Below are 21042 nucleotides of genomic sequence, written 5' to 3'. Positions count from 1 at the left end.
TGGCAAGGCATTACCAAACTTTGTTAATATTAAGGTGTATTACCTTCCACTGCGTTTTGAAAAATAAAAATAATTATGAAAAAAGATTTTCATTTTTTTTAAACTCCCCAGTAAAATTTAGAAACCTGATTTATTTTAAATAATAAATTTTTAGCCTTATAGTATGCTGAGATTATTTGAAGACAAATTAATTATAAAAAATTTAAAGCAGAAGTTAATTGTTTCCTAAAAACTCTTTTGAAATTTTTACCGACATTGCGGTTTGATTACAATGGAGTGCAATTGCACTTGTGTGGTGAAGATTAGCATTTTAACGGAAAAGTTTATGGTTAATATTGTGATATAGAAGTAAATTTATTTAATTTATGTTTCCGTTTCAAAATAGAAAAATCCCAGCTTTGTTGGGACATTTTCCTGTTAATTTAAACTAAACATCAATATCATTTATATCATTTTACATGGGAAATTTATACATCAATTTTTTTAGATACTCACTGTCGCATCGCCTTGACAACTTTAGCCGAATCCGATTTCGACTTCCAGTTGCTCCTCCTGGGAAAAATTGGGCTCTGCGGCTTTCCAGGATCTGACGAAAAACTGGCCCACGCCATCCTCTTGTTTTTCCGGGTCCGGCCCGGCGAGTTTAGTTCTTCAAATGTGGCTCCGTCTGAACTCGGGCTTCTGTCCGATGACGTGGGGCTCGGGGGCTGACTTGAGCTGCCCCCCAAAGAGAAGAGACGTCCGAAGCGTTGCTTCAAACGACTGACTGGTGGACTGGACGACGATTTCCGGTTCTCTGATTCTATCGATGGCGGTCTGGGACTCACCGGACTCGGGGGAGGTTTTCGAGGACTCGGCAGGGGGCTGAGAGACCCCGGACTCCCCAGGTGCAGCAGGTTGATTGGTCTCGGCGGCACCTTCGGCTTGGCCCCCTTTTTCGACGCTTCGACCGAGGGGTCCATTTTCGACCTATCCTTATGAAAAAATCTAAATAGAGTAGAAGTGTCAATGCGTGAACGGGATAAACGCGCGACTGACGCTTCAAGATAAAAAGTGTACGAAATTATATATGAATGTGGTGTGTGTTGGAAAGAGACTTGAGCTTCCGCTTGATAGGAAAGTCTCAGAAAAGAAATCTCTACGAGGTTTTTATTGTAGTGTGCGTTCTGCGTTGCAGTGGCAAACGCAAACTTGAAGGAAAAAATACCACAGTTTCCTTTTCCTGCCCCATCGTTGTGTCCCCAAACAAGTTGCTTATGTATAAATTATAATTTTTTTTTTTAATGTTTATCTGAATTAGCATCCTTGAAATTTGTAGTGGTGTTCGTCACAATTGGTTGCAATATTCATTGAAAAGCTGTGAAAAATAAAATGAAGCTTATTAACTGGCTTAAATTAATACATACATAAATATGAAATGTTGAAATTGAGCTAGAAAACTAATGCTTTGTAAACTATTATATTCTCGTGCAATTAATTTCAATTAATTTAAAAAAATAATATTTACACTGTTTACTGAAAATTAAATAATCTTAGCAACTAATTTTTTAATTAAGTATTTCTTCTTCATCATTTCTTACATTATTTTTATTAATTTTATCATAGTGGTTAGAATGCGGTAAAATACTTTTTTTAAATTTCAGTCATCATGAATTGTGAGTATATTTTATAGCTAAAGAAAAAATAAAGTCTTGCTCATCACATGATTTTCTTATCTTCCACCACGCTTTTTTCGTGTTATCTCCTTGTTTTCCTAACCTTGGCACCGCTCTTCCATTATTCGCCACCTGTTGTAGATTTCTCGAAACGTCGATTGATGCGGAGCAATATTTTATTTTCTTTGCCAAATTGCCTACGACAACGGAAAAGAAAGTTGCAAGTGCTGCAATTAGAAGCTTATGAAACTTATGATCACTTACTCGAACTCCGTGGTTGGTGACAAAAAAGCCCCCAGGGAGGATCGAACTCCCGACCCCTGGTTTACAAGACCAGTGCTCTATCCACTGAGCTATGGAGGCTTGTGTCGAGGGCGGGTCATCCGTGCACTATTTAAAAGTGCTGGAGCGAACGGGGGCTTCATAGATTTTATAGAGTAATAATAATTGTTTGCTTGCCTCACATCTATGCAAACAATGAAACTGAGATATTGCACCGATGCTGATTTCAATAGTTCCGCATGTTCCGCCTTTTAATTTTTTTTATTGAAAATTTAATTTTTATATTTTAATTAAATTTTTGATAAGTTTCACAGCTTATATTAATTGCTTTAAACACCATATGGAGCTAAATTTTTTTAAATAAAATAAAGCTTTGCTAGTTTTACAAAACTAAATCAAGATTTCCCGGTACCCACCTTGAATTAACTTGGGTTAAGTATTCATATTTTTAACGTATATAATAAGTCCTCGGTAGTATAGTGGTCAGTATCCCCGCCTGTCACGCGGGAGACCGGGGTTCGATTCCCCGCCGGGGAGACTTTTTTATTTTAAGATTTTTTGCTCTTTACAAGATAATGTCATCCAAAGCAATTAGATTTTATTTTGGTAAATATTATTTAAATTAAACTGGGTTAGAATTATACATAACATCAATTTTTTTATTATGTGCCATACGTGGAATTGCAAATACATGGAGAGATTCTACACGTTTAAAAATTTTCATAATAATGTTTTAATTATTAAAGGGCTCTCCTTTTTTCCAGTTGCTTTTTTCTCCAATTTTCCATTCTTTTCCACAGCGAAGGATATGTGTTTTTGTAGACATCTGCTTTTTGTTTTCTTTTTTTTTATGTTTTCAATGTTTTTATTTTTCTTTCCATTGAAAAAAATTTGATAGAAGAATAAAAATAAAAAATACTATATAAAATTTTGAGTGTATACCGGCAAAATCAAGTGCCGAAAATTTTTCTAAATCAGAGGAACTTGAATTCTTGTGGGAAATTTGTTTCGTTCATTGATAATAATCTTATCATTAATTGATCCTAATAAACACGGATGGTACAAATTGAAAGATAAAAAACTCCAGGCAGACTTCATGAGTAAAAAAACTTAAAACTGCAACCGGGTTTTACCTTGTTAAAAAAAAAGAAAGGTCTTAATAATTGTAAATTTGTTGTATTTTTTATTCAATGGTAAAAAAATTGAAAAAGCCGGAAAGTGGAAACTTTAATAAAATTCCACAATTGCGTGCAGTTAAGGTTGTGATATCGCTTTCCAGGAAATTTTCCGCACCGCACCAGATTTTCCTTGTGTGCCGCGAACCGCCTCCGCACAGCAACCACCCCATTATCGCAATAAACTCCCACTCTGATGTTACGAAATACATCGTGGCGGGCGGAAGGTGCGCGCGAAAGATCAATAAATTAAAACCTAAAGAAGAAGTGTGTATCGTGTCTGTTGTGTTCGCGGAACCATTAGAAATCCGCGGCGGCGGCGGCAGTCGCGGAGAAATTAGATGCGCGAACGAATAACCAGACCGCCGCCGACTTGCATGCAGAAGTGGAGGAGGAAACAAAACCTGCCATTAATAAACACACACAGGATTCGAGACCACCGTGACGTCACGCAATTGTGAATTGACCCCCTAACTCTCGCATTCAGGTGTGTTCCGTCAGTCAGTCTGTCTCTCATCGGGTAGGAAGGAAAGGTCGATTAGTCGCTCGCTTTTCTCACTTGGTTGAGCCGCGGCTCTCTGCTTTCATCTGCAACGCAATGGGCTTCTCTAGGGCCGCCGTCCTCTTCGTCGCCCTTCTGGCCGCCCTTCTGCTAATCACGGTTTGCAACAATTTTCTCCTCTTGCCCTCGGACTGCTCATTTGGCATTCGCGAGCAACTTTTACTTTCGAGCTGGTCCGCTGCCGGCAAAATTTTGAGTGAAATTTTCTCTTTGCACAATACAAGAGCTTCCTTTGTTCAGAAATCTCTTAAATTGCCAATTTTCTAAATATTTATTTAATTCAAATTATGGTTTGAAGTTTGAACTATTAAAAGTAAGTGATTATTTTTACCTATTTTTTCATAGTTTTGATTTTTCTTTTTATTAAAAAATTCTAGAATTCAATTTCAAAAAATATATGCTTCCTTCCTAGGAATAATTATTGCTATTTATGCTAGTTCTCAATCATCAAAATACTGCTCTCTAGTACCGAGAAAAAGCTATAAAAAGGTATCTTTAGACTTATTATACCTCCGCCAAATCACACTCAATTACATGACCAATTAACCTACTGTGTTTTACTCCATTAAGTTCTTCTCTTTTATTATTATGTCTTTAAAATTTTCACACGAATTAAATATGGATTAACGTGTAGAATGTGCACGGAAGCGGTTCGGATGAAGATGCGCTGGACCAGGAAGCGTTGCAGGACGACGTCTCGCTGGATAACGACCGCGCCGTATCCTACAAGGGGTACAAACTGATGTCGGTTGCCCCGGTTTCGAAGCGCCAGAGGAAGACGGTCATCAGACTAGCGGGCAAGCAGGGTGTCCAGTTTTGGCTGGCGCAGAAAAACGCCACTGGCAATTTCGTTGCTCAGATTCTGGTGGCACCAGGGTCTGTGGCGAGGGTGACAAAAAGACTGAGGGACAAGGGCGTTGACTTCAGAGTTGTCATCCAAGACTTGCAGGTTGGCAAATATTTTTTTTTCAGATATACTATTTAATGCATTAATAAATAAACTATTATTAGAGATAAAACAGTTGAAATTCAGCTACAAAATATTGGTAGTAAAATTAAATTTTAAATTTACACTCGCCACTCCTACATAGGTATAGTAGGAAATTGAATTTTATAAAAGAGAAAAAAAACATGGTAATTAACAAACAAACAAAATTAAATTTTGTACTAGTTAATTAATTTGAAATGAATTTTTACCTTCATTTTTCTTAGTTTTAAACCATTAAATTGGGAATATTAATTAATAATTCTACTCTCTTATTGATTTTGTTTATGTTTTGCTGAGGCCTAATTTACCACAAATCACTTTTTAATTCCAGCTTCTTTCTGTTTTATATCATGGGCGTGATTCGTTTCAAATTCAGTGCAGCATACTAGTAAAAAAGCTTAATTTGCAAACTAAGCCAGAGCAATGCCCAAAGTTGATCACGAGCTCTCGCTTCAAAATTGCGCATGCAAATCACGTTTGGCGTGTTTTGCACGTTGCAGACCACCCGGCTAAAAATACAGTAGCATGTTTGTGCTGCAGCTTTCTATTCGTTTGAAAAAGGCGAGAAATCCCAACCAGCGCTCTATGGCCCACATCGACCAAAGCTTGTTATTTTTTTTTTTAATTGTCGCTGTCCAATTAAAGAGCGTTTCGATGTTAGCAGGGGACAGACACCTCATTAACTCACACTCTCGCGATTATTGTTATTATTTTGCCATCGACAAGGTCCTCAATTCAGCTCTCGTTAAAGCAGACCATTTTCACTTTTTGTGCAGAGCGCAATCAACGACGAGGTTACGTCTCTGCGCGATGCTGATGACGTTGAAAATGGACACTCTTTCCATTGGGATAAATTCCACAGACTCTCAGGTAAAGTTTTTATTTTATAACTAGGAAACAATTCCTTGGGAAAACTATATATAAAAAAAAAACTAATATTACCAATTAACACATGTATATGTTTTAATTTTTCCCTTTGTACGTTACTGACTATCTGTTTATTTAATTTTGCTTTTATTTATTTCCTGCAGTTCATTCAACTGTACATCTGACAATGAGCAAAGCCATCCCAATTTGTTTATAGGAAGTCAATTGCCGTTTATTCCAGTGAAAATCCTGGTGCAATCGCTAAAAATAGCATGTGTTTTTCTCGCAACCTTTTTCTTCTTTTTTTGTTCCTGCTGCACATAATTGTCGCTGCAAGAAACTTGCTCATTTTAATCGATTTATGGTGCGCCCAGTTTGCACTTAATTGCCGCTGCGTTCGATCTAATTGCAACCGTTGCTTCTTTTTTTATTTTGACGAAAGATAGGCTGGGGGAACTTCGGAAACCCTGAGGATAATCACGTTGCACTTGAAACGCAGTGATTAAAATTGAATTATGCACAATAATCACCATGCTTCTCGTGCGTGCTTAATTTAATAGACCAGAATGAAATCAGACGCTAACACACCGAGATGTTTGAATTTGCAGCCATTTACGCGTACATGCACCAGGTTGCGCGCCAACACCCTGAGGTGGCTGAGGTCAAGACCATCGGCAAGTCGTCGGAAGGCCGCGACTTGCTGGTGCTCAAACTGGGAAGGAACTCGCAGCTCAATAAACCAGCGATGTGGATTGATGGGGGTAATTACAAGATTTAATTTTAAAAAAAATTAAAAAAATCATGTATTCATAAATTGGAAAAGAATTCATGCATGGGTCTGTTAATTAAACAAATGCAAACTTTAAATCCTGCAAGAATTTTAAGTAACTTTTCCATTGCTTAAATTTACTAGACTAATTGCCAGCTAGATTGGAGATGTTTCAGATCAAAACGTTTCCCAAGCATTTCTAAGACGCAAAATAATTATAATACTAGGAAAACTTTAAGAGCTAAAAGCCCCACGAATTTTTTTGAAAACAATAATTAATAATAGTATAATAATAATTGATTCTGGGAAAATTATGGAATTGTAATTTTCTGGATTAAAAAAAAAATTTTTTAACAAGAATTTCTTTACGAAAAAGAACAACTTAAGGCTTTTGGCGCACACAAGCAAAAATATGTCTGCATTTTTCCACATTTTTATATGAATTTCCACATTTTTCCAATCCATTTGCCAGGCATCCACGCGAGGGAATGGATTTCTCCAGCGGCCGTGACATACGTCATCCGCGAGCTACAAAAGGACGCTGGTCTGCTGAACAAAATGGACTTTTATTTGATGCCGGTGCTCAACCCTGACGGCTACGAATACTCGCACACAAAAGACCGGCTGTGGCGCAAAACCCGTTCGCTGCAAAGAGCCGCTAACGCGACTAAGTCTGCCTCGAAAAGGAGCCGCTCGTGCTACGGGGTTGACGCTAACCGCAACTGGGACAGCCACTGGGGACAAAGATCCGCCTCGAAAGATCCCTGCAGCCACAACTACCCAGGGCCTCGACCCTTTTCGGAGCCAGAGACAAAGTCAGTATAAATTTTTATTTTGTACCATTAGGGATAATTTGATTCTTCAAACATTTGTAAAAAAATAATTTAAAATAGTATAGCGGGTAGAACTATTAATTAGATTTTTGATTAGAAGTGGCACTTATATATAGCTAAGAAAATAGCATAGAAATTAAAACTTCTTTAGAATTATTATTTAGTCTTGTTGTAAAACTTAAATTAGAGCGTTTTGCTTATATTTTTATATTCAATCGTGTCAACAAAAAAATTATAACACTCTTATACAGAGGTAAAAGTTTTTAATGTTTGGACCGCACGCAGGCTAAAGTAGGCAGCTTTGCCGTACAACAATAACCTATTAGGCAGCCACACATTATTAATCCAAAGAATGATGGTGCAATAAAAGCGTAGTGCTCGTTTTTTGTTAATTGAAAGCGACCGCGAAACAATAAATAAAGTGTGGGTAACAAGAGGGCATTTCGTGGAACAATAAGACCTCTTTAGCAGTCGCGCATTATATTAATAAATAATTTTTCCTCTCAAGAGCCGCCTCCGACTTTATCCTGAAGTTGGCCCCTGCTGCCTATCTTTCTATGCACTCGTACTCACGGCTGTGGTTGATGCCGTGGGGCCACAGTGAAAATCCGTCGCAGCACGACCTGCTGCTCAGGAAGGTCTCCCTGAAGGCGGTCGAAGCTATTCAGGACGTCGGCGGGCACACTTACAAAACTGGCTCTATCCACAACGTTCTCTATCCGATTTCAGGTAAAAAAGCAGAAGAAGATTAATTAAAATTTTTAGAATTAAGTGCTAAAATTTCACTTTTAATTCTAGCGATTAAAAATAAATTAATAAAAGTTTCAATTGAAATTGTTTTTATTCAAAACAGTTTCTCGCTGAATTAAAAAAATTACTTATTATTAAATTTTATTAAAAAAAAAATACGCAATCTTAATTAAAACTTGTTTTAAATTTCATTACTATGCCTTCATAATAAATTCTTTGTAAGATTTTTCTTCTTATGGAAATAAAAATTTTAGGTAGCTCAATGGACTGGGCGCATGAGAAAGCCGGCGTCAGGTTCGCATTTTTGGCTGAGTTAGGAGACGCAGGAGATTATGGCTTCGTTCTTCCTCCGTCGGAAATTGAACTGACAGGGAAGGAAATGTTTGCGGCCGTGCGAGAAGTGGCCAAGGCGGCCATTGAAGACCCCAAGGATAAATAAAGGTTTTGTGCACATTCTTATAATTACACGATGATAAATTATTCATTTTAAATAAATATGACTTCGTCAGAATTCCTTATCAAAAGTGGTACTTATTTAGTAAAAACTCAAGATAGGCAACTCGCTCGCCTCCAGCGTGCGTTGTACAGCATACACGCACAGGCGTAATTTAATTCCCGTTTATATCCGCAATCTCCGTCTTTTCATAGCAGGTGTAAAAATTTATACGTCCTCTGCAAATAAGTGAATATTGCAGCAAAAATTCTGCTGGCAACAAAACCTCTTTTATTTGCAATAGAAAAATAATGCGTGACCACCAATTCTTACATCCTCTCCTCTAACTGTACATCCTGTGTAAAATAAACACACGGAAAAAATGTAACGCAAAAGTGGCACTTGCTTGAACCATAGACATGTGAGCGTGAAAAATTGCTTTTAAAAAATAATGCCAAAAGCGTTTTCGATTTGATTGATTGCGCGCGACGCAAGACAAACGATCTGATTGACGCGTCGTCCCGGAAAATAATAATAAGCAGACGCTGCTGGAATGAAATTTACAAAAAAAATCACGCGTATGGACTATGGAGGTCAAGGTAGCCATACCAGGATGATGCAAGGAATAGCGGCCCAGACTGGTTTGTATTCAATAATAGGAGTGGTCACCGTAAAGTCGTACACATTTGCCGCATGTACATACATATATATAAAAATGTTTCGATGTTTTGCAAGAAGCACATGCCAACGACCGGGTATATGCAAAACAGCTTCAAGCGCAGGGACACGGGACCGTTGCAAAATATATTGGGCTCCAATAAAGCGGTGTAACAGCAGGCGGCGTCCCAGCTCTTGTATATCACTTTACAGCTTTTTATAAAAAAAGGTGAAAAAAAGAAAAAGCAGAAGAAGATCAGATTTGGTTTGAACAGGTTAAAAGCATGAGCTTTTTTAATAACATTTTTTTGCTAAGTAAGTTAACTCTGCTCAGAAATTTACAACCACAAGTTTTTTTAACAGTACGTTATTTTTAAATTTTATTTTAACTGCATATTTCATAACAAAATCAATAAAACCTGATGCTTTGTACTCCGATTTTTATTTTATTCTCGGATCTAAATTGTCTCCTCATTGAAAAAAATGATCTTTTTTCTATTTTATTTATGAGGACATCAATTTATTATTATTAGAACCATGATACATCCGATACATCTTTTGTGTGTTAAATTGTTCAACGAATCGGAATTTGCACGTCATCCTGATGCAGTAAATTATACACGCGTGTCAATGGTCATCAATTCATTTGCTAATGAGTAATTGAAAAGCACAAGCAGTTGTCAACGCAAAGTGGCTTTTATGAGGCCATTTCGTCTCATGAACTCGCTTCCTTACTCTAAATAAACACATTAATTAAGGAAACGTACGGCACTAAAAAAAAAGAGTCCTAAGCTGAGAAAAGTTGCGGCATCATACCACGCTCACCATCTGATTGCAAGACGGAGACAAAATACTGCAAAGGCAGTAACCGAGTAACACACAAGCCAAGAGAGAGACAACCAACAAACATCTGTGCTTTACTGCGGCGATCCGGAATAAAAATGAATGCGGCAGAAGAGCCCCATTGTGTGTTTGCGTTTGCCTGTCTTGGTCCAGATATGAGAGGCCATTGCCGTTTCAGGAGCTTTACAGCAGAACGAGTAAAATTTAACGCAATAGTAAAAATAAAAGTTTTTAAATTGTAAAAATTGCATTAAATATCGCGTTTTCCTTTTAAATTTCATTTAGAGCTGTGAAATTATTATTTTAATTAGCTTTCTTTTAATACAAACATTTTGGAGCATATTGACTAATTTTGAAATTCCTTTGACTAAAGCCCTCTTAATAATGGAAGATAAAATACCAAAAAAGTCACTCAAGTGAAACTTAATTTATACAAACATTCCACTCGCCAGAGCGCGCCTGAAATGATAATTAATATTCTCTCCTTAAGTGACAAAAAACTGTAAAAAATATACCTGTTGGCAACAACACCTATATATTCAGACCCCCACCTCTTCTGGGCTGAAAATTTGGTAAAACCAAAGACGAGGAGAGGAGCAAGTTAGCTTCCTGGTCTGCAGCCGAAGAACGCGTGGCCGCGCGCGGTGGGCTTGGCCTAGAATTGTGAGCCTACCTGAGGTGACCTACTACTCGAGGGTTCTCCACTTGGCCACAACCGCCGCCGCTTCAGTGCTGAATTTACTTTTGATCCGAGAAGCAGAAGACAAAAGGAGTAACAAAGTGCGAGCAAATGATGCGGCGCGATTGCCATTGTCGCCGACTTGACGTGTGAAAGTGCTCAATCATCGCGAGCAATGAAACTTTTGGTGTTTTTACTTTTGTTGGCGGCGGCCGGTGTTCTCTGTTCGGCCGGCGCCCCCAGCGAGGACCGCACCCCGTCCGCCTCCACCGCCAGCAGAGCCCTCAAAGACAATAAGTTGACTAAGGACGAGGAGACTGAGGACGATGACGAGATCTCCCTCGGCTCCTTTTTCAACTCCATCTTTGGATTCTTCCGAAGCGGATTTCAGTCCGTCTTTGGCGGCGACGAAGAAGCGGAAGTCAAGGAATCAAAGCAGCCACCAAAGTACAAGAGAGTTTTCTATAAAAGGTACCAAAAATAATCTGAAAATTTATTCATATTATTAATTGATCGTGATATAATTTGTAAATATTAATTTTTCTCCAAAACTTTATATAATCATGGTTAGTATATAGGTAATTTATAGTAAAAATTATAACAGAACTTGAATTAAAACTTGTTTTATAATCTACATATATCTGCGATGTTTTAAACAGTTATTTTATAATATTTATTAAATTTTCCTAAATATTAAAAATTAAATTGGTTGGCAATTAAAAAATATACCAGGGATAAATAATGAATTGCGGTATTCTTAAATAATGTTCATAACATCAGCAAGATTGTATTTTCTTTTAATAATTATTTAAATTAAAAATAATTTTATGTTCATCTTTAATGTTTCAAATAAAAATGTGGGTCTTTTTGGTTCATAACAAGACAGTATAATATATAGGAGACATATTTTTTTATTGTAAAATTTATTCTTTTTTTCTGGAAACTTCAAGCATTCATTTTTATTTCACATATTATTTTTATGTGCCAATTAGGTGGCGCCTGTACAGGGCGACCCCTAGGTCGCAGGACCAGTTGGACGAGATGAACACAGTCGAAGAAGACTTTGATAAAGTGTCATACTGGAAGCGTCCGACGGCCAGAAACGAAAGCTGCGACTTCATCGTCCCTCCAGGGATGGTAGATGTGATTGAAGATTTTCTCAAGGAGCGACAAATCAATTACGAAGTGGTCTCGCCAGACCTGCAGGTCAGTGTTCTTAACGGCAGAGTTGTGGCGACCAGGCGAATCGAGCCGTAATCAGGAAAAGATCGGCGCGACACTCCATATAATAGAGAATATACTAGATCTTTGTAGTATATTTTTCTGTCTCATTTCGCTTGATTGCATGAGAAAAGAGACTAAAAATGTAACGTTATTCCAAAGAGCAAACATACAGCTACATTGTGTGTTTGCTCATTTGGCTAAGTGCCTCCCGAGAAGAATTAATTTTCCATGTCAAATCCACCGCAAAGCCAACGTAGTAGTCTACCACAGATAACTATGCGGACAAAGATTAAAAATTGGAACGCATTTACGTAATATCAGCTCTTTTTAAATAGAAAAAAAATGCACGTGTTTCCTTTTAATTTTTTTAAAATTCAGTTACTTCAAGCAGAAAATGTAAAAAAAACAAACATTAAAATGAGGAAAAATATCAGAAAATAGTATACCGATAAAAGAAAAATATTTTTTTCGATAAAGGAAAAACGTGACAAGCTTTGTGCTTTTCTTTGAAAATCCGTTTACAGTATCAAATTTCTAGAATCACTAAACACATTATGATTATTCATGAAGTGTTACGTCCCTTTTTTCATTCAGTCTAGAATATAATGCCTAATATTACGTCATTGGTCATTATTTATACATTATTTATAATTGCAAATTGGGATTAAAAAAGGAATTTCTTAAAAAAAAATGAAAACCGCAACAGGCAAATTAAAATCATGAGATTTAAAAAAAACAATATACTTTATAAAAAAAAATATTTACATGTAATTTCTTTTTAAACATCTTTTCTTTGGCACATTAGCAGTGTGGAGACTGAGTGTTTAATTTTTTAAGTTGAAAAATTTCCTTTTATTCTCACTTGTTATGGCTTATGACCCTTCTTGAGCGTGCCAATATCGTGCCGTATTCGACACAAAAATTCCTGGGTCTCTTCCCACATACATATGTGGGAAACAAAAATGATGAGAGAAAAGAACGGTAAATATCATTAATAAAATGTGCGAGGTTAGGCCCCGACTTTTTTTCTTGGCATCATTAGTGCCCTGGCCTAATCTGATCGGCTGTTCCTCAACGCATGCCAGGCACAGTTTCGCTCGCTTTTTATTTACAAACGCGTTTCGGAAGGTCAACGCACAAGTTCTCGGCCGTGTGGCCGCACCTGCATAGATCGATGCGTCTATTCTACTGCAATTAGTGGTCTGAAAATAACATAGCTTCCTTCAACCAGGCCATTTGCAAATTGCTTCTTGCGTCATGAGAACATTATTTTTTTCTAGAATACACACCAGAAAATTACATCCGTGTAAAATTACATTTTAATTTTTTAATCGTACTCATTATTTAAATTATGTTTTTAAATTCTAAACAGTTTCAAATTGTCAAAGAGAATTCTCATAAAAATCTTTTTATTATGACACGGACCAAAGCTTAAACTTTTGTGGTTTACAGCGCGTCATTGTTCTTATCAGTGCTAAGAAAATACTCGCAAAAGAGCTATTATTTATTCTGAATATTTTTTTCTCATTTCATGAAATCTTGCCAGAGTAACAAATACAAAAGGATATTTGAGGTGCGTGGTTTTAATCAGACCATGTCATCTAGCCGCCGCAATTAAAAAAAGTAAATCCAAACACCACGCCATTGAAGAATGAGGCTCAAACAATTTTCGAACCGTAACAAGGTTATCCAAAAAAATTTGCACGTAACACGACGCTTTTAACTTTTAATCATAATTATTATCTGTGTGTGCCTTCACTATCGTCAAGAGAGCATTTGTGATGCTGATTCATCGTCGGCTGCTTTTCAGCACCAAGTCAGCGCCTGAGGGCCAGTTCGCAAAAGAGAAGAATCACTTTAAGCGCCGATAAGAAAAGCGTGTAATAATGGTGCTTGGTACAAAAGCAGAAGCAAAATTTAAAACGCGCCGAGTGAAAAGTAACAGTCATGAAGAAAGTATGAAAATTTATGGAAAAACTTTTCCTTTCTTTTTACATTTTCAAATGAAATATTAAGCTGAAAATTCTGTATTTAATAAAAATATCCAACACAGACGGAATTTCCTTGTGCCTTACTTTACTTTTGTTGAGGAAGAGAACTGAGGAAATTTATTTATGAATCATGGATAATTTTCTTGTTTATTACTATAATTGAAAATTGTCTCTGGCATAATTAAACTTAACTGTTATTTATCCTCATAGCCTCAAACTAGATTACTCTTCTCTATATAATTTTTATCAGATTACTGTTTTGCAAATCAGCAAAAATTATTTTTCTTAAAAAATTTAAATAAATTATTAAATTATATTTAAAATAATCTATTTTCGCGTGTTGTAGAAATCGATTGAAGCGGCAAACCCGCGAATGACGAAAGAAAGGAGAGACGCGCTTAAAAATGAGATTGGCCATTCTCTGACCTGGAGAAGGTACCACAGATACACAGGTGGGTTTTATTGATATTTTTTTAACCACACGCTAAAAGCATTTTTCCTCATGCAGACATTCTCGGCTACATGGACTACTTAAAGCGAAATTATCCTGATATGGTTTCCACAATAAAAATTGGAAAATCAACTGGTGGACTGCCATTGCGGGTTCTAAAAATTTCCACTCCTCAGGCCAAAAATTCCGAGCCCAAGCCAGCGATTTGGATCGACGGAGGTAAAAAATCTCACCTGTCGAGAGTAATATCTGGAGCAGATTAATATTTTATTTTTTTTAAGGTACTCATGCCCGAGAGTGGATTTCCCCAGCTGTCACGACTTATATGATCAAACAACTGGTCGAGTATTCAAAAACCAACCGGTTGATAGTCAACTCCTTTGACTGGTACATTCTGCCCGTGCTAAACCCTGACGGCTACGAGTATTCGCACACCACAGACCGTCTTTGGCGCAAGACCCGCTCTGAAAATGAAGACGAAGGTCGCGCCCTTTGGAGCGACCTGTTCAGTTTCTGCTACAACAAGGTCGGCGTTGACCCGAATCGCAACTGGGACTTCCATTGGGGCAAGGAGGGAGCGTCGGATAGTCCATGTGCGGAAACCTACGCCGGGCCAAAAGCCTTTTCCGAACCAGAAGTGAAGGCCGTGGCCGACTTTTTGATGGAAAACAAGGAGAAGTTCAAGATTTTCCTCACGTTGCATTCATATGGGCAAATGTGGCTCTTACCCTGGAGCTTCACTGAGGAGAAGGTGATTGACCACGACGACCTAATGAACTTGGGGAAAAAGGCCACTGATGCTATTGCCAATATTAGAGGGACAAAATATAAGCTTGGGCCAACAACAAAATACCTCTACCATTCTGCAGGTACTTTATGTTTAAATAGCAAAAAAAATTATATTATTTTAGTTATTTTAAGATAAGTACTTTTAGTATCAATTTTAAATAATAAAGAAGACTAAAAACAAAAACTAAATATCTCAAATTTAATGGTGAAAATATAAAAAATATGAATTACTTTAAATACAGGGCAACCGTCGACTTTGCGATTTATAAAACTGGATTTGAATTGATAAAAGAAAATTATTTTTTTACTTTAATATTTTAGGTAGTGCAGATGACTGGGCAAAAGGAGTTGCAGGAATTAAATATTCATACACAGTCGAGCTCCCCGACAAAGGACTCAGCGGATTCCTGCTGCCAGCCAGTGAAATCATTTCAACTGGCAAGGAAACTTTTGCCGGTATTAAGGCCATGGCTCGAGGTTACCTTGAAGAGCACCACCCTAACGCGATAATAGAGGTCAAGAAATCAAAACCACCAGCGAATGCCAACAAGCCAAACGCCAGGCCAACCAAGCCAAACGCCAGGCCAACCAAGCCAAACGTCAAGCCTGCCAACAATCAGAAGACGACATCGACCACGAGTCGGCCGACCACAACAAAAACCATCAGTAGTTCGCAGTTGTTAAAAAGAAAAGCTGACCCTCAGGTGAAGCGAAACACGCCAATTCGCATCACTGTGGCAAATGACAAACCAACCAGCAACCAGTCGGCAAGACGTGGAAGAAGTAATGGAAACTGACTGCGCAGTGCTGATTAATAAATAACATTGTATTGGTGAAAAGCAATAGACTTTTGAGTGAAAGTAATTTATATGTTGTTTGCATGATTTGTATTAATAAATCCAATTATTTATTGTAATTAATTTACACTGCTGAACTCCTTTACTAGGAAAAAAACCTTGAGCCAAATAATAACAATTTTAAAAGCAGTCGTTAAAATGTAACTTCCAACGAACGATAAATAAGCGTTTTGTCGTGTACCGCATCAGTCCGTAATACACAATTCCAAAAAGGGCATACATTAGGGAAATAACTGTTGCCTACTTATTTGCGAGATCCACGGCGTTTCATACTTGTTGTGCACCGGGGGCAGTACCACTTGCCTTTGGGAGGCGCCGTAATGTTCACACAGGGGTAGTGGAACCACTCGAAAGGACACTGAAATCAAAATAAAATGATCAAAAGTCTCCTGGATTATAACGAAAAATTTTAAGATGTAAATTTTTTCATCCGTGTAATTCAATAAAAAGATGCATTTGAAATAAAAAAGTATCACAACAAAAATCAATTTCAGATACTCACATCTTCATTATCGCAAGCAACCATGTCTCCATAGGACACCTGGTTGCAAAAGCAGTATCTAGGCTCATTTGGATCATATGCCCAATCACTACTTTCGGCATTCCCGTCTGTAATATTTTCATACACCTCGTCAGTCGCAACGGCTGGAGGAGAGGGTTCGACGGTCATTGAGAGCATGGTGGACGTAGTCATTGCGGAAGTAGAACTGGTCGAGTTGGCAGGAGAATTCACCATTGATGCTGCTGTGCTTGTCCTTCGGCTGCAATAAAACCATGTTGAAGACAAACAGCTTGATTTTAAGATCAAAATACATTACCTCTTTTGTTTCTTAGGCTGCTCTGGCAAGATAGCAGCAGCAATGGCAGACTGAGCAGCACCAGCAAGTTCTCGCCCGATGCTCAGTTCGTGGGGGTTGATGCCCGTGTTGATGGCTTCGTAACTAGCCTTCAAGCTTGCAGTCCTTCGACCCTGTTGCATCTAAAGCAAATAAATAATAAAAACCCTATAATTGTATTTTTCAATTTTAAAAATCTTTTAATACACTTGGTCGACAGAGATCAAATATTTTTAAATTAAATATTGTATGATTATTTACATCCAAAAAATCTTTACTGAGAACATTTAGCTTTTTAAGGTTCAAGAGTTGCTTTTGAACGTTTTGAGAAAACACTAGAATTATCAAAATTGAAACCTGTTGAGTAGCTGCAATCGCCTGCGAGGCAGCTGCTGCTATTGCGGAACTTCCGGCACCGATATGGCTGAGCGAGAAATTAACTTGCTGCTGCACAGGGATCATGGCCATGCTGTTGCTAATGGGGCGGGCTTCAATTTGTTGATGCTGTTGTTGTTGATGTTGAGAACTAGAACCACCGACGGTCCTTTCGACAGCCATTTTTTTCTCTATCAAAGCATGAAGGGTTCCACTGCTGGATCGTTTTTCGGCTGTGCGACCACCAATGGATAAAAACTGAGCCACATTCTCTTAAAACTTTACAAACCTTGGGTCCTTTGCATCCCCAAGCTATAACGGTTCTCTTTTTGAGCACTTTGCACCGGTTGGTCAAGATCCAAAGACCCTGTCACAAATGAGATTTAATAGTTTTTTGTTTGCAACTTTCGTCTCTTGAACCCACTCTTTTCGAGTATTTCTGTGATGCCCTTGTTGTCAGCCTCCAGCTCCATTTTAAATTTATGCAATTCTTGATCCAACCTCCTTAAGTAGCGGTCGACCAGGTCAAAAATTTGACTCGCCAGCTGAACTTTTTCGTCTACAAAAAATATATATTTTTATTTATTTTTAATAAACTGTACTTCCAAGAATTCTTATAAATACATATAGCAATGACCACGAGTAAAAATTTTCAAATTATATAATAGAGGTGTCGTTGATGAAAATGAATGACAAACCGGCAATTTCAAGAGCCTTATAATAGTCTTTTAGGATCGTTGCATGTTCAACATCCCTTTCAGTTTGCTTTAGTTTCTTAGCCTTGCTGAAGAATACTTTGACCTGTTTTTCCAGGCTATCTGCAGAATCTAGAAAGCAAAATTCGTGATGAAAACAAGTTTTAAACTTTACAGGTTAATGCTCCTATTACTCTGAACTTGAAGATCCATCTCTCGCATTTCAGTGAATCTATCCCGGAGCTCCTGCGGGAGGTGCTCGATCACTAAAATAATAAATAGCGATATGTTTTAAACAATAAAAGTCATTAAAAAATTAAAAAGTTGCTAATAGTGTCAAATTCTGTATAAAGTTGTGTTGGAAATTTCGGCAGCGTGGTCGTGACCATCGTTAGTTTTTGACAAAATTTGGCATATAAACTCACTTTCTAGGTAGTCCTCTAGGTACAACATTGTGATCTAGTTTATGAAGAAAGTTTTTCGAATATTTATAGACCAACTGCTTCGAAAAAATCCAAGTTAATTGCAATTTTTCTTAATTTTAATAGAGGTTTTCAGGAGACCAAAACAACCAGCGCTGCGCTTCAGTAAATTTCGCTCGTCTCTTGTTTTTTGACGCAGGGTTCATGGCGGCAAATTTGGCAGCTCAGGAATTTAAGACCCTTTATTTTAATATGAATAATAAGAGGTGTACTTTGCAACAAATAAAATTTGCTTAATACTATCATTCTATTAAAATATTTTTTTTTTTTTTTATAAAGAACAACGTTGTAAAATTTTGTTCTTTTGATCGAGGCAAGAGAAGGGGGCGTGTTGGCCGTGTTCTTTGCTTTTATGTCAATATTGTCAAGTCAATCAACATCAACAAGGAACATCGAGCCGGGAAGACTATCGTTTTAATCGTTTCAATTTTACATTTTGTACATAATTTCTTGACCATCTTTCATTTACAGCAGTTACATAGTAAGTAAAGTTTCCATTTACAGCCAAGATAATTAAATATTATTTTCTGCAGTAATTACAACTTAGAAGAGACGATGGAGACTTTTAATGACTTAGATGAAAGTGACACTGAAATTGCAGCTGAAGAAACGTTAAGAGCCCAAGATATTCGTGAGGTGCCAGTTAACCTTTTAAACGTGTACGAATTTAGCAAAAATGAGATTGCCATAATACAATTCTTGACTGACAACAACATCTTTCCTCGAGAGAAAAATTGCTCAAAATGCGGAACACCAATGAAATTCTACAGGCAAGTACGATATGAGCATAAATAATTTCAAGTCAACAGAATTACATGATATAATAATGGATGTAATCATTCAAAAGTAATTAATAAAGAGCATATGTAATCGCAGCAAAATTGCTAATTTTGCGACGATTTTTTTAGGTTTACAAGGACACGAAACAATAAGGAACAAGAAAACAGCTCTTGGCGATGCAGGGCGTACATACAGAAACCAAAAAAGAAAAGACAGAATTGTAACTACAGTGAATCTTTTCGTTTTGGCTCTGTTTTTGAGGGCAGCAAATTGCCTTTGGCAAAGTTTCTCATTATGTCCTATATGGTTTTGAATAATTGGGAAACTGAGAAAATAATGTGGGAGATGCAAACAACACGTTCCGTGGTTAAAAGGTGGCAACGATATATGAGAAACGTCATTCTTCAGTGGTTTGAAAGGACAGCCCAACCTCTTGGAGGGCCAGGAAAATTTGTTGAGGTCACAGAGGGCAAGTTCGAGGAACGCAAGACCAAGACGAGGCCCGCTGGAAAACAATGGGTGTTTGCCGTATTCGAAAGAGAGACTTCAAGAGTTCTTTTGGTGCCTGTGGAGCTGAGAGAAGCGCAATTAGTACCTTTGATTGAAACTTGGATTCTGCCAGAGACAATGGTCATTTCCGAGTGCTGGAAATCGTATTTTGCCAACAACCAGCTGGGCTATCTCCACCTCACAGACAACCACCATCTGATCTTTGAAGACCATGAAACAGGCACCCACCTTAGAAGCAGCAAAGATTTGAGGGTCACTCTACCGAAGAATAACAGAAAATTCAGAGGAAGTTGTTTGGGACATATTGCTCTTCATGTGTTCTTGAAGTGGTGCGTTGCAACTGGCAAGGAACCATTCTTTGAATTTTGGAAAATTGTTGGTGAATCTCCAGTTACTCCATTTATAACCATTAGTTCAGACTCTGAATCCGGTAGTGATGATGGCGAGTAAAAGCAAAAGTGTACACTTAAACAAACTCTTGATCAAGTGGGAGAGTGATAGACTACGTTATCATAGCATTTTCTACACTAAAATTCCATATAATGGATTTATGCAATTTTAGAGGACATAAATATAAAGACACTCGTTACGCAAGAGTGAATAAATTAACAAAATTGAAACAATAAATTACTCAAAATTACTATTTTTATTTCCATTCCGTTTTATTAATATTTATAATCCGTTTTAATACCAGAACAGTATTACAGCAGTTAGTTATAATAATATAATACTTTACACAGAACAGAAGTGCGCAAAAATGGTCACTTTTACATATAATCATAAAACAATTTAGATATTTTAAATTAATTTTATTGATTTTCTGTGGTTTTTATTTTTTAAATGTACGCGCTGCGATTTAAAATTTTGTCTTGATAATTATTTGCGATTATTTGTTACATTATAAATTATAATCTATTTCTATTGAAATATCTGATAATTGGAAGAAGAAAATCTTTATTAAAAAAAAAAAAGGATTTTGTATTAAATCTTTGTTGGAGCTCACAATCAGTCTTGTTGGAGCTCAGCGACATATGACCGTGGACATAATCATAACATTACAAGGGCAAACGGCAAATAATATTGCCGGGATCTGCCCCCCAGAGCTCAAGTCAGATGACAACACACAGCACTCACTGACGGGAGGATTTGCATACAGGTAAATAATAGAGTCCGTGTCCCTTCTGTGCTTGCTGCAGTAAATTAAGTTTTTGCAGTTCGTTGCTATCAATATAAAGCAGCAATGAACGACAAAGATTATTCACCTTTGAGCACAGCCTGCGTTAGAGCACTACAGGACAAACTCTATGAAAAGAGGAAAGCCGCCGCTGTGGAAATCGAAAAGTCTGATTTTATTTTGCCTTAATTTTTTCGTATAATTCATTTCATTAATTTTGCAGAATGGTTCGTGATTTTCATGCTAGCAACAACACCATGCAGATTAAAAAGTTGCTAAAAATACTTGGGCAAGACTTCGCGCTTTCGCCGAATCCTCATTACCGCAAAGGAGGACACATCGGATTAGCGGCGGTTGCCATTGGCTTAGGCCCTGTAATTTTTTA

At 37.3% G+C, this 21042-nt stretch overlaps 6 protein-coding genes and 2 non-coding genes across 10 annotated transcripts in view; 5 read left to right on the top strand and 3 right to left on the bottom strand.

Moving 5' to 3' along the window:
* LOC132198438 (rap1 GTPase-activating protein 1) overlaps positions 1 to 1041 on the bottom strand; it is a 225295-nt gene extending 224254 nt beyond the window's left edge. Inside the window, exon 1 of the mRNA XM_059622489.1 lies at positions 496 to 1041. Coding sequence (XP_059478472.1) covers positions 496 to 962 — 467 coding nt within the window. The 5' untranslated portion in view covers positions 963 to 1041. The remainder of the gene's footprint in view (positions 1 to 495) is intronic.
* LOC132198439 (protein VAC14 homolog) overlaps positions 1 to 21042 on the top strand; it is a 145766-nt gene that overhangs the window by 122030 nt on the left and 2694 nt on the right. The window contains exons 1-3 of one of the 2 annotated variants that reach the window (XM_059622496.1): positions 20566 to 20639; positions 20698 to 20824; positions 20881 to 21031. In XM_059622496.1, the coding sequence (XP_059478479.1) occupies positions 20724 to 20824; positions 20881 to 21031 (252 nt within the window). In that variant the 5' untranslated portion in view covers positions 20566 to 20639; positions 20698 to 20723. Of the gene's footprint in view, positions 1 to 20565; positions 20640 to 20697; positions 20825 to 20880; positions 21032 to 21042 lie in introns of those variants that run through there. The other variant, XM_059622497.1, reaches the window with a different exon arrangement.
* Positions 1946 to 2018, bottom strand: Trnat-ugu (transfer RNA threonine (anticodon UGU)). The gene has a single exon. It is a non-coding gene; the product is annotated as a tRNA-Thr (tRNA).
* On the top strand, positions 2403 to 2474 carry Trnad-guc (transfer RNA aspartic acid (anticodon GUC)). Its single transcript has one exon. It is a non-coding gene; the product is annotated as a tRNA-Asp (tRNA).
* Positions 3597 to 8399, top strand: LOC132196865 (carboxypeptidase B-like). Its single transcript, XM_059619795.1, has 7 exons — positions 3597 to 3773; positions 4309 to 4623; positions 5439 to 5532; positions 6138 to 6290; positions 6771 to 7113; positions 7640 to 7860; positions 8136 to 8399. Exons 1-7 carry the CDS (start codon positions 3711 to 3713, stop codon positions 8318 to 8320), a joined length of 1374 nt encoding a protein of 457 aa, XP_059475778.1. The 5' UTR covers positions 3597 to 3710; the 3' UTR covers positions 8321 to 8399.
* On the top strand, positions 10505 to 15868 carry LOC132197520 (carboxypeptidase A2-like). Its single transcript, XM_059620861.1, has 6 exons — positions 10505 to 10964; positions 11486 to 11699; positions 14055 to 14160; positions 14217 to 14378; positions 14441 to 15028; positions 15270 to 15868. Exons 1-6 carry the CDS (start codon positions 10669 to 10671, stop codon positions 15743 to 15745), a joined length of 1842 nt encoding a protein of 613 aa, XP_059476844.1. The 5' UTR covers positions 10505 to 10668; the 3' UTR covers positions 15746 to 15868.
* Positions 15819 to 18314, bottom strand: LOC132197522 (inhibitor of growth protein 3-like). 2 transcript variants are annotated; one of them, XM_059620862.1, is made up of 9 exons: positions 18137 to 18314; positions 17906 to 17977; positions 17715 to 17843; positions 17441 to 17575; positions 17306 to 17383; positions 16999 to 17249; positions 16624 to 16784; positions 16308 to 16566; positions 15819 to 16163 (listed from the first exon to the last, which is right to left on the bottom strand). In XM_059620862.1, exons 1-9 carry the CDS (start codon positions 18162 to 18164, stop codon positions 16050 to 16052), a joined length of 1227 nt encoding a protein of 408 aa, XP_059476845.1. In that variant the 5' UTR covers positions 18165 to 18314; the 3' UTR covers positions 15819 to 16049. The 2 variants fall into 2 exon arrangements, with proteins under 2 accessions (XP_059476845.1, XP_059476846.1); XM_059620863.1 differs by having other exon boundaries at positions 16624 to 16775.
* On the top strand, positions 18547 to 20108 carry LOC132197067 (uncharacterized). Its single transcript, XM_059620113.1, has 3 exons — positions 18547 to 18674; positions 18727 to 18963; positions 19102 to 20108. The coding sequence occupies exons 2-3, from the start codon at positions 18749 to 18751 to the stop codon at positions 19931 to 19933; spliced, it is 1047 nt and encodes a 348-aa protein (XP_059476096.1). The 5' UTR covers positions 18547 to 18674; positions 18727 to 18748; the 3' UTR covers positions 19934 to 20108.

Source organism: Neocloeon triangulifer, unplaced genomic scaffold (genome assembly GCF_031216515.1).
Source record: "Neocloeon triangulifer isolate White Clay Creek 2 clone unplaced genomic scaffold, ASM3121651v1 ptg000012l, whole genome shotgun sequence".
NCBI classification, from domain to species: Eukaryota; Metazoa; Arthropoda; class Insecta; order Ephemeroptera; family Baetidae; genus Neocloeon; species Neocloeon triangulifer.
This window is presented reverse-complemented; position numbering and strand designations above follow the sequence as displayed.